Source organism: Rattus rattus, chromosome 2, assembly GCF_011064425.1.
Source record: "Rattus rattus isolate New Zealand chromosome 2, Rrattus_CSIRO_v1, whole genome shotgun sequence".
NCBI classification, from domain to species: domain Eukaryota; kingdom Metazoa; phylum Chordata; class Mammalia; order Rodentia; family Muridae; genus Rattus; species Rattus rattus.
This window is the reverse complement of record NC_046155.1, coordinates 80,999,131-81,011,589: the sequence shown is the minus strand read 5'-3', so window position 1 is coordinate 81,011,589 and position 12,459 is coordinate 80,999,131. Positions and strand designations below refer to the sequence as shown.

General features: G+C 47.3%; 1 protein-coding gene across 1 annotated transcript in view; it reads left to right on the top strand.

Moving 5' to 3' along the window:
* Positions 1–12,459, top strand: part of Vwa3a (von Willebrand factor A domain containing 3A) — a 61,203-nt gene that overhangs the window by 42,486 nt on the left and 6,258 nt on the right. Inside the window, exons 20-26 of the mRNA XM_032892759.1 lie at positions 1,672–1,742; positions 4,797–4,946; positions 6,461–6,551; positions 7,163–7,270; positions 8,152–8,249; positions 8,716–8,853; positions 10,177–10,285. Of these exons, the coding sequence (XP_032748650.1) occupies positions 1,672–1,742; positions 4,797–4,946; positions 6,461–6,551; positions 7,163–7,270; positions 8,152–8,249; positions 8,716–8,853; positions 10,177–10,285 (765 nt within the window). The remainder of the gene's footprint in view (positions 1–1,671; positions 1,743–4,796; positions 4,947–6,460; positions 6,552–7,162; positions 7,271–8,151; positions 8,250–8,715; positions 8,854–10,176; positions 10,286–12,459) is intronic.

Sequence of the window (12,459 nt, the reverse complement as noted above, 5' to 3'; positions counted from 1 at the left end):
GGTAGAAGAAGAAAACCGACGCCCGAGAGTAGTTCTCTGACCTTAGCACAGATGTTATGGCATGAGCATGTGTGTGAGTGTGTACGCACATATAAATGACATAAGTGTGGCTCAGTGGTCAAGGACACACTTAGCACTTGTAGGCCCTAGATTCCATCCCCAGCCCTCAAAAAAGAAAGCAAAAGAGATGCTAACCTAACATTCCGGAAATCGTGATTAGCAATGGCGTGTGTAAATAGATGCTAGCCTAACACTCCGGAGATAATGACTAGCAATGGCGTGTGTAAATAGATGCTAACCTAACACACCGGAAATCATGACTAGCAATGGCGTGTGTAAATAGATGCTAACCTAACACTCTGGAGATAATGACTAGCAATGGCGTGTGTAAATAGATGCTAACCTAACACTCTGGAGATAATGACTAGCAATGGCGTGTGTAAATAGCACATACATACTTAGTACCACTGAACTTTAAAGTGACTATGAGCAGAGGGTGCAGCTCGCTGGTGGGATTAGTCCTTTGTATGCCCGGGTTCAGTACCCACTCCCCCAAAAAGTGAAATGGTAAAGTTTATGTTGGGTATATTTTACTGCAATTTTTAACAGGTAAAGCCTTCAAGTACTGCAGAAATCAAGACTGAGGTTGACCTCAGTGATAGAGTGCTTGCCTAGCATGCATAAAGCCCTGTGACAGATCACACTGATGTGTGTGTCTGCATATGTGTAAATGAGTGTGTTACATGTGTGTATTATCACACACACACACACACACACACACACACACACACTGCGCAATCTAGAATATAATTGTAAAGATTCCTTAGATTTACAGTTCCCAAAGTCTGGTATATTCACAAATGGCCCATAAGATACATGGAACAAGATCTCTCTCTCTCTCTCTCTCTCTCTCTCTCTCTCTCTTCCTTCCTCTCTCTCTTCCTTCCTCTCTCTCTTCCTTCCTCTCTCCTTCCCTCCCTCCCTCTCTCCCTGTCTCTATGTATGCATATATTATGCATGTATATATTTGTATGTATATGTAATAGTTACAATTACATTTTAGAAAAGCACTGACTTTGTTGACCATACAAATTTACTTCTTTAAAACCATAAGAAGTTCCAGGTAGTGGTGAGAAACCTTATTAAGTGGTGGGGGTGGGGGAGGAATGAAATATAAAGCTATATTATTAAGTGATTGCTTAGAGGGTCACATATTCAAAACTCAGTACAAAAGCAGGAAGAGAGTGAGCCTGAGACACTAATTCCTGAGGCACAGCCTAAAGGACAGAAGCTGAACCCAGGCAGGACAGCATCAATGCCCAGTGTACTTGCCAGAGTCCCACTCAAGAGTGACAGTGATATGGTCACTGCAGATATTAGCCACTGTAAATAATTACCATGTGGGCCTTCCCGTCCCATACAGTAGCAAGAACCTTTGTGTCGAACTTCTCCTTCCCTTGAATTCTAGGACACAGCCCTGTGGCTAGTTACACTCTTGGTGACAACATACCACTGGATGATATAAGGTTGTGCCTGGTCAGTTCAGTCCACTGTGGTCCCATCTTGCCACTTGGGCTTGTCACTTTCACATGGCCTGCATACATTAAAGTTATTGACACTTGCCCAGATCCATACTCTCCCACTAATGCTCACGATGTACCATGTTTTCAGGTATTTATGAGAGTGATGATAGCAACGCCATCGTATCTGAGATAGAAAAAGCCCTCAACTACTCCCAAAAGGTATGCCTTGGGCTCGGGCTTAAACATGTACAGTTCCTGCCATGGCTGTTGCAACAAAATGCCGTTAGCACGTTGAATCAAAGACACTTATGCTTCTGTGCTCCCGGAGCCGTGTTCCTTCTGTAGGCTATGGATAGAACCCTTGGGCACTGCATCCCTTTAGAGTTGGTGAAAAGCAAAGCTATGTTGGATACTTTTCAGAATGGCACGAAGATTTCTAAGACTACTGCGGTAGGAGAGAGAGTTCAAACACAAATACAGACACCACAGAAATAGCTAGGAATTTGTACCCAGTGAGCAGTCAGTGGACGGAAAATCACTAAAAGGAGTTGATTAGGTGGCAAGGGTTCTTGTTAAAGGTAGACCAAGGACCTAGAACCCGAGGAGGAGCAATTCTGAACGGATATCAAGGGGAGAGTGACTTTTGCTGAAGTTACTAAGCACAAATCTTTGCTAAAACGAGGTTGAGATGGTCATAGTAAAGGCTCGGTAAAGAAGATGACTTTAAAGTTTGGTCCATGACCATCGATGGGCATTCCTCAGCTGTGAGCTTGACCTAACCTATACCTCCATCTGCACATAGCTGTCTGCCGTGTGTGTGTGTGTGTGTGTGTGTGTGTGTGTGTGTGTGTGTGTGTGTGTGCTGGTCTTTTCTTTCTCACAAGACACTAGCTGTATTAAATTGAAAGGCCTACCCCTTCTCCAATATGACCTCATCCTGACTTCCATTTCAATTTCAGCTGCAAAGACGCTATTTTTAAGTAAGGTGACATTAGCAGTCATCAGGAGGTCACTCTATAGCAGATCATAGGAAACACAAATCTGCCCACACCAGTCCCTCTCTGTGTCTAGATCTACTCACAGCCAAGGCTTCAGATGGAACATGGGATCTCCTGTCTTTCACTGGGTCTGACCTCTACGCTGTAGATGCTGACCTCTGCTGAGTTCCTTCGACACACGAGTTCTCCCTAAGCAGTCTTTGCACTTGCTGTTCTCTGCCTGCTCTTCCTTCCTAGGTCATCCATGGCTTGCTCTTTGTTACTCAAAATTTGTTTTAAAAGCCTGGCAGTGGTTGCCCACGACTTTAATCCTAACACTCGGAAAGCAGAGGCAGGCAGATCTCCGAGTTCGAGGCGAGTCTGGTTCTCACAGAAAGTTCCAGGACAGCCAGGGCTACACAGAGAAACCCTGTCTTGAAAGACCAAAATCAACCAAACAACAACAACCAAAAAGAAAAAAGAGAAAGAAAAATAATTTTAAAAACTATTTCTCCGGAGGAGATTTTGAGTAGTCCAGGAGAAACTAGAAAGATGGGAAGGAACCAGATCATGCCGGGAGCGATGAGAATGAGAATCGGGAACGGACAGGTGAACATTTAAAGATGAATTACATGCAGATTTACACCTGATGGAGTGTCTACACTGAGGGACAGAAGGCAACAGAAAGAAATCCCCAAGATCTTTTCTGGGGCAGCTGGTAGACAACAGTGTCTTGACAACTGAAAGAGAATGTGGAAGGGGTTGGGGATTTAGCTCAGTGGTAGAGCACTTGCCTAGCAAGCACAAGGCCCTAGATTTGGTCCACAGCTCCAGAAAAAAAAAAAAAAAAAAAAAAAAAGAGAATGTGGAAACTTTGTGGTGGGTGCAGAGAGGGAGAGGCTGAGAGAAAGGTGAGCTTGCCTGTGGAGATTGAAAAATGAGGATGGCCTGAAGGCAGATGGGAGAAGATAAGAACTAGAGGTAGAGATTTGGAGGAGTTCAAGCCCGGGATAGACAAGGAGGTTATAGGGCCCATGGTCAAGCCAAGGGAAGGATCTGTGAAGGTCTCCCCCTACCTCAAATGTTAGCTCCTGCTCTTTCATAGACTGACTCATCTCCACAGAGGACTATACCCACACAAGATAGCAGAACCATGGGTGTGTCCTTTTCCCCTACAGCTGCTGGGTCAGTGGACCGGTGGCTCCACAAACATGCCTTAGCTCATCTGGGGTCCTGGTCCTTAAATGCAAACCATGCTATTCTCACTCCTATCACAATTACGAGATATTAGCGGACAATAATACCCTAACCCTACCTTCTTTCGGGTGTGTGCTTATGTTCAAAAAGTGTTCTCTGGTGCACTAAGTACGAAATAGTAGAATAGCTTTGGGAAGTTGAGAGACTTTTAGACAAAAAGACTAAGCATTCCACTGCAGTTCTGTCCCTGTCTGTGTTGGTGCTGGAATATGGTCGGCTGCCTATGTGGCTGAACATGGGTTTTACATGCTGGCTTGCCCAGGCCCCTGGAGTTGACTTAATGAGTAGTGTGGCCTTGGACAAGAACCTTGAGCTCACAGAGCTTTGGTTTCCCTGTCAGTCAAGCAACATCTTAGCTTCTTCATCAATGTGACAAATATTTGAGAAAAACCAAGTTAAGGGAAGAAGGAATTATTTTAGCTCCCAGCTTCAGAGAATTCAGCCCATGACTGGCTGGCCTGAGGTGAGGCTGAGCATCATGGTGGGGATTGTATGTGAGGTTGAGCGTCATGGTGGGGATTGTAGGTGAGGTTGAGCGTCATGGTGGGGATTATAGGTGAGGTTGAGCGTCATGGTGGGGATTGTAGGTGACATTGAGCATCATGGTGATAGATGTGTGTGGAACAGAGCAACTGATTTTATGGCAGACAGGAAGCAGAGAGGGGAGGACAGAGAGCAGTCCAGTTCCCAAGGATCTGCCTCTTCCTTCCAGCAAGGCCCCTCTTTTTATAGTTTCTAGAACTTCTCATAGTAGTACATTGGCATGAGCCAAAAGGGGACATTTCATATACAAACTAGGTATAAAGGGGTATCATTGTCATGTCTTGTTGGCCTGAGGGCTTGAAACTCCAAACATTAATTTTCCCAGTTTCCAGTACAACAAAGAAGTCCTTTTTCTCTATAAGATTAACTCATAGAACTCTTAGTTTCAAACAATATTCTCTGGGCAGAAAGAAGCATCAAAAGGCTTCTGTCCTGCTACACATGTGTAGCTACCCACAATTGTCAGTGTGCTCTAACCATGCAATTCCCATTGCAGTGTGCCTTCCTTGTGGCCTCCCTGAAGAACCATTCAGGAAAAGAGCTGCTGACTGCAGCCCTCCAGAAAGACAAGCCAAGGACTCTGCAGCAAAGTCAGCCCAAGAAACTCTATCCTCCCAAGCCCACAGCCCCCTCGGTGGCCAGAATGGTTTGACACCCTTCCCTAATAACACACAGAGGATTTCGTTCCCAGTTTGTCTCCTTGTCTTTCCTAGATCTCAAAAGGACTGGGCCAGGCCCCAGGGCTAGCACTGGTGGGGACAGAGATTCAGGGGCATCCCATGGGGACCACTGAGAAGAGCACCTGCCTCTTAGTTTAGAGGGGGGTACCTATGGTTCCCCCACTCCCCTGCTATTGGTTGTGCCTGTCTCAGCTTCTTTCCCTAGCCTAATTCTAGCATCTCCGTGGCAATACACTCACCTCCTCTGTGTGTGCAGCTAAACCTGAAGGATTTGTAGGGAAAGAGTAAGGTCACTAATAGGACTTGTTTCCAGAGACCAAGCTTAGCAGGAGCAATGGTGGGGTTCTCAGATTCAACCTAAGCCTGTGGGGAGTATCTTCAGTTACAGCCATCAAACATGACCTGCGTAAAATACTGACCCCTTACCTAAGTGCTCAGGGGATCTTCTAGAGGGAAGACCTTCACAAGTCAATGCTGTGAGCAGAAGGGTCAGCGAAACCCGGAGGTTGTTCAGCAGATTGCTAACTGAGCTGCTAGTGAACACAACACATTTTAGAATCGGGAAGACTATCCCAGGATATATAGCTTACTCATAGGGCTGCATTTCCAAGGCATTTCCTGGGCTCACTCAAAGAAGCCCAATAGCCCAGACTCATCCCTACCCCTCTTAACATCCCTACTCTGAGAGAACTTCAAAATCTCAGGGCCTTTCTTTGGGACCTTCAGTGGTTCACGAGCTGACTCAGTATGAGGAGGGCTAGGCTGCAACGTGGCTTCCATTGGGCCCTCCTGACAGGCTAGGCACTCTCTGGAGTGATAACATCTAAGCCCTTTCCACCGCGGGTCACAAAAGGGTCCTTTAGCTGGCCTGGTGCCTTGGGTGACTTTATTAAACTATTACTACATTCTACTTGTGCCCAGTAAGGAAAGAATTCCTTATTGAGGGGCCCAAGAGAATATAGAAATGCCAGGCAGAGTGGTACATGCCTTTAATCCCAACACTTGGGAGGCAGAGGCAGGCAGATCTCCATGAGTTCAAGGCCAGACTGGTCAATACAGCGAGCTCCAGGCCAGCCAAAACTACATAGTATGACACTGTCTTAAAACAACAACAAAAACAAATCATAGAAGTTTCCTAAATGGTCGTCTGTCATAATGAAGGTCCAGAAGTTCTAGTCTAATAGGAAGAGAAGCCGGAAACTAGCAAAGAATAGTCTAGCAAATACCCGGTGGCTCCTCCAGTGGGCTTTCATAGTATATACATGAATGCATGTATGTACATACATACACTTTTCCACTCCCAACTCCAGAGTCCCCTGTGAAATCTGCTGCAGAAGGTAGGCCAAACGTGCCTGAAGTGCTAACTCCCTTAGATCCCTCCCAATAAAGGTTCTTGATTGGCAGGTTGAGGTCAGGGTGACTGGGGAACTGCTTACTCTAGGCAGCAGGCCTCTGACGGGCAAGATGGCCTGTTTTCTAGAGCATTAAAGATGACGTGGATGGAGAAACGAGCTCCCAGCTGAAAGCTCTGAGGTGTCACCCCCTCAATGGTGAAACAAGGGTCTCTCCAGGTAAGGTGTGGCAGTGGGCAGGTGGGGGTGGAGAGTCAGCTGAGTCGTGAATTAATAGTGAGAGTGATCACCTACATGACGGTGAGGTCGACTGGGTGCCAGCCCATTCGCCAAGATGCTTCTCATAAAACCTGAGGCCATCCACCCTCCGCAGTCCGTTCCCTATTTGCTGATGTTACTGAGTTCAGGCCCAAAAGGGTTCATCGAGAGAAGCCATAACTATTTGTTTTTTATGAAAGTACTCACTTCATAAACCTGGGGCTACGTGTCTTCATTTTGAAGAAAAGGATTTAGAGCAGTGGGGTTCATGGCAGCGAGCCCAGGAATCTTCTTAGTAAGCCCATCTGTAAGCTGGGAGACCATGAGGAAACAGCACAAGGCACACACACCAAGCACTTAACGCTGTGCCCAGAAAACATCAGGACTTAGTGACAGTAGCTCTAGCTATCACTGGTCCAGACAAGGCCAAGGAACCCAAGATGGGAGCAAGGAGCCTGAGATCCCCATGTCTAGTGCAGATCTTAGCTGAAATTGAGGTAGCCGAGCAGTGTGGCTTTATCAGTGGGACCTACAGACAATGTTGCCAGACCAACAACTCAGATGTCTTCCAGCTGCAGCCCAACCTGGCAAGGAAGGGACTGTGGAACAGAGGACGAAGGCCAACCCCAGAACAAAAGCAAAGCTCTTCCTGTTCTACACAGAGTCCGGGAATAGTGTGGGTACGCTAAAGTCAATGTGTGTCAGGACAGCTCCTGGCCCTGGGCAACCTGGTGAGAATAGTAGCCCCTCCAGCTACCTCAGGCTCTGCCTCTGAAACAGGCCCATCCTTGAACAACTCCATTCTCCCTACCAGAGAAACCACCATGAGCTTCCTGCCATTAGCACAGAGTGAGAAAAGTCCGTGCTGCAGGTGGGGTCTCAACTGTCCTTAGGCCACTGGTGCCTCCTGGAGGAGGCAGTTTCCTGAGCCCTGGTGACAATTAGGAGAGAAATAAAGATGTCCTTCCCTAGGTCTGCCATCGGGTCCCTGGGAAGTGGTACCTAGGTTACCATGTAACAAAATACAAACAAAAGCAACTAAAGGCTTTATTTGGGCTCTCAATTTGAAGAGATATCCAGGTGGGGAAGTAGAGGGAGAAGCTGTCAGATATGGCAGCAGGGACACAAGGCAGCTGGCCACACTGGGCCTGCAGTCAGGAAGCAGAGAAAAAGGAAGGCTGGTGTTTGTCCCCTTTTCCTTTATGTCCTCCAGAAGCTCAGCCCATGCTGTGGTGTCAGCTCATTCGCGTGGGTCTTCCCTCCTCAAACCTCCCTGGAAGCTCCCGCAAAGAGTCAGGCAGGGCCATGTCTTCCAGGTGGTTCTAAAGCCTGCCGATTTGACAAGGAAGATTAGCCATCACAGTACCGGTCCCAGCTGGACTCCTTGCTAAATAGAGAAAGGGAACCCTGAGCAGCCCACTCCGTCCTCATGATTTACCTTCTACCTCTTCAGCAGATTATACCTAAATAGTCTGCAGAGAATTTGACTTGCAGGGAAACTGACATGGGAAAGGGGAAAGGGGAGAGACATATCCGTGGTAACACTGCTGTGTTTCTGTAGGTTCTGTGTACAAGAGGTACAGTCAAGGAAAACCCATCAGAAGGATTAATTCTTCCATTGAGCTGCCCAGGAAGGACACTCTATGCTCAAGTCAAGAGGTATTCAGTTGTGCATATCAGCAAGTGCCCCTGAGTAATTTCTTCTACCAACCATATCTTCCGGGAGGGTGGGCACACTTGGAAGAGGCCAAACAGGTTAAGAATGCCTGCTTACCGTGCACATGGGGTAATAATGTTAAGTTCAGAAGCAAGTCTGCTTTCCTCCTCACTGGTGGCCTTGGGAAGCCACATCACTACATTTAGTCTCACTGTGTCAAACAAAAGCAAGCCGGGCCCAGTGGTGCACACTTAATCCCAGCACCGAGGAGACAGAGGCAAGTGGATCTCTGTGAGTTCAAAGCCAGCCTGGTCTACATAAGCAAGTTCCACGGCAACCAGGGCAATGGAGAGAGACCCTAGCTGTCTCAAATAATAAATAAATAAATAAATAAATAAATAAATAAATAAATAAATAAATAAATAAGACAAACCACTCATTTTGGCCTGACGGTGTTTTATTCTACAGTGGACAGCCACTTGCGGGCTGAAGAGACTGAAACTGGAGCTCTCCAAATGCCTTGGTCCCAACTGTAGATATCAAAAGTCAGTACGGGGGTCGGCACTGGCCAGACACTGCAGTCTCTTCCCCAGTATAGAGATCAACGTAAGTCACAGTGTGATGACGCTCTCCATCCCCCATTCCCTTCTTACCTTCTGTCAGCTGCTAGTGGCAGAGAGAAGATCAGGTGACACCGACTTCCATTTCTGCTTGTCTAGACTCACTCCCTAAAGTAGGACATCCCTCAGTTGATGGAAAATATAGAATTCTGACTTTAAAAAGAAAAGCCAATCCCCTGTGGTCTGAGACCACACTCTGGAGTAGATGGTAAGGCCTAGAAGCAGGTGTTAAGCACCCAGGCCAGGGCTGAAGTAATCACTCCAAAGTACTGGTACCTGTCTCTTTTCCATCATCGTGATGAGAAACTGTGACAAAGGCAACTTTTAGGGGAAAGGGTCTATTTGGGCTTACAGTTTCAGAGGGCGACAGTCTGTGACCATTGAGGTGGGAAGTATGGCAGCATGTAGGCAGGCAGGCAGTAGAGCAGTAGCTGAGAGTTTCCATCCTGATCCACAGGCATGAGGCAGAGAGAGCTAATTAGGAATGGCATGGGTTTTTGAAACATCAAAGCCCACTTCACTGATAGACCAACAAGGTCACACCTCCTAATCCTTAGAGCCCATGGGGTGGGGCATTCTCATGCAAACAACTAGAGAACTAGAGTACCTAACACTGGCCATGGCTCTGTTAGGACAGCAGGAGGGAACAGGTCCCCTCTCTGTGCTTTCTAGTCAGGAGGTGTTTTTCTCATTGTTCTGAGAATGCAGTAAGTGCTTTCGGTACAAGGTAAACATTGGCTTCCTTTCCTCTTTGCCCTTTGATACCATGTTATCAACATCAGAGGAAATTAAAAATAGCCGAAAGGACTATCCACTAAAAGAACTTGGTGTTGTTTTCACATGCTGACCCCTCTCTGTCCAAGATCATCTTTCTGTTTGAGATGTATGGACCCTCCAGCCTTTCACCAAGGATTTCTTATTTTAAAACTTGGAGATGGCGTGGTTTTTACTATTCCAGTGACTCCTTGGTCTTCCACCATTATCCCACTTCCCTCTCCTTCGAAGAACCATCATTCAATCTAGTAGTAAATTAAAGGAAAAATAACTTTCCAATAAACAAAACTGGTCCAAATATGATGGTCTCTGCCAGTAGTCCCAGGACTCAGGAGGCGGAAGAAAGAAGCTGATGAGTTCAAGGCCAACCTGAACCACATAGTGAGACCCTGTTTCAAATGTCGGCACGCAAACAAATGAACATATATACAGAAAAATACGTTAATGATTGCAGATTATAATGGTATCAACTATTTTAGGGGTGCTGAGACTATGACCCAACACTGATAGACTAGCCTCCACTTGCCTTCCCCAGGGAGTAGTGAGACACATCCAGTGGACGCTGCGAGAGATGGAGACGTACATCACAGGCTTGGAGAAGGTGATGAGGTGCTATGTGCAGAGGCTGCACTGGCTGCTGTCTGGTGAGTGTGATTACAGCCCAGAGAGGTGGGAGGGGCCTGAGAGGAAGTTAATTCCCGAGACTGTCAGGCCAGTGGGCTTAGCCAACCGGTTCTCCTTATACTGAATGAGCTCTGGGTCCAGACGTCAGACATGGTGACAGAAGTGTGGACAGAAACTGGAGAGATCTTCTTGCCTGTCCAAGCTACCCACACAGCTGTCTGTCTGTCCCTGTTCATGACTGAGGACAGCCCAGCTCTGACCACAGCTGTCAGGATAGTAGGAAATGAGGGATATGAGAGAAGCAAGACCTGGGCATTAAAGGGGCCCGGCTTCAACCCCTTTGTAATGGTAGAAACAGAAGGGGTTCCAACCCGCAAAACATCTTCTCTACATTTCCCCTGGGGTACCAAGGTACCTCAAAGAAAGGTCCATGGAAGGGGCAGGCCGAGGAGACTCAGGCTTACATTCGAGAGGAGCGCTGACTATAACTTCAGGTGTGGTGGTCCTTACCTTGTAATCCCAGTACTTGTGACGACGAGGCCAGGAGGCCAGCGGTCCAGGGCAAGCCTTGGTTGAGTCTCAAGGCCAAGAGGCCAGGCTGACATCTTAAAGTAAACAGGAAATGAAATAGATAGAAAACAATTTAGCTTGGTGGTCACAGAGAGCCTTATGATTCCTTCTGGCTGCCTGTGTTGCCCTGCAGGGTCCTGTGTAATTTCACTAAGTCAGGTTTTCTGCAGGAAAGCCTGCTGCAAATAGTCTGTAGCCATGGCTTGTAGCCATGTCTGCTCCTTCCCAAAACCTCTCTCCTAAGCTCCAGAAGTGATTGACAGGTCATAGGCTAGGACGGGGCAAAGGGGAAGTAGAGGGTATGTATACCTTTTCCTATTCTCAGCTCACACCAGCCACTCAGAATAGCTGACGACTGTGTGCCTTCATTTGTAGCAAGGGGCCCACACCTCCCACACAGGTCCACACCCAAGCACCTGTACTTGAACCTCCGCTGAGAGCCAGAGCCAGTGGTAGAGTGCTTGCCTAGCATGCACAAAGCTATACATTCAGTCCGTGGACTCACACACCCAACCTCATCTTGGGGGGGTGCTTCATTTATTCACTCACTCATTCATTCATTCTTTCACTCAATGAAGAAGTGTTGAACTCCTACCAGGTGTGTGTGAGAGGGAAGACAAATCCCAACAGGGCCTCAACAATAGATCATGTTGTCTAGGAGACAGCTGTTAACCAAAGAGTCACAAGCAGGTCTGATAGGACAGCAGGGATAAGTTCAGGGAAAGGAGGAATATGGTATTGTGAGAAACCATTGGCTAGTGTGGGAAAGCATCACCTCAGGGTCCTCTCAGAGGAAGTGTCCCTGGAGTGATGTTTTTAAAGATTGTGTAGGTGATTACAAGACAAAGAAGAAAAGCAGGCTGGGGCAGAGGCCGAGAGGGGAAGGCCAAAGACAGACAAAGGAGACTGTGTGGTAAGCAGAAGCCAGACAGAGAGCATTTAAGTAGAAAACATCAAAAACTTGACTTAATGAACTTACACAGGACTGGGTATACAACACAGGCTGCCAGGAGGGGCATAAGGCTCTCTTTGACTGCAAAGCTAAGTTGTTTCCTATTTCATTTCCTGTCTACTTCAGGGTGTCAGCCTGGCCTCTTGGTCTTGATGGTCAGCCAGTAGCCCTGTCGAGATTTGCCTTCCCTCTCACGCACACCTGGCAGGAGACGCAGCCAGAGCACTTAGTTACCAAGAGCCGTGGGAAGCCTAATAGACTTTCCATTGCTTTTGTAATGAACCTCTGATTGCTTCATGGATGATAAACTCTTGGGAAATAGAGTGGAACAAGGGTTTCGTGGTCCGACCCTTTTGGAAGATGAGAGCAGGCCAAGTAGAGGGTTATGTGGAAAGATGAGGTACGCAGAGTGCGAGCGATTTGGGAGGTGAAGATGGCCAGGGCATGGTGGCTCACACTGTGTTCCCACCATTGGGTATTAAATGTTTGTAGTTGAGGTCTTTGAAAGGCTGACCAGCTGGCTGGCTAGTCTCCTAGAGCATCCTGCCAGCTTCAGGCTGGCTTTCCTCTTATTAACCCTCCACCAGATTTGCTTTGGGACACCCAGGTGAATCCTGGGAGACCCTAAGCAGCAAGGCCCAACAAACTTGATCCACTTATTGTGGCGTGTAC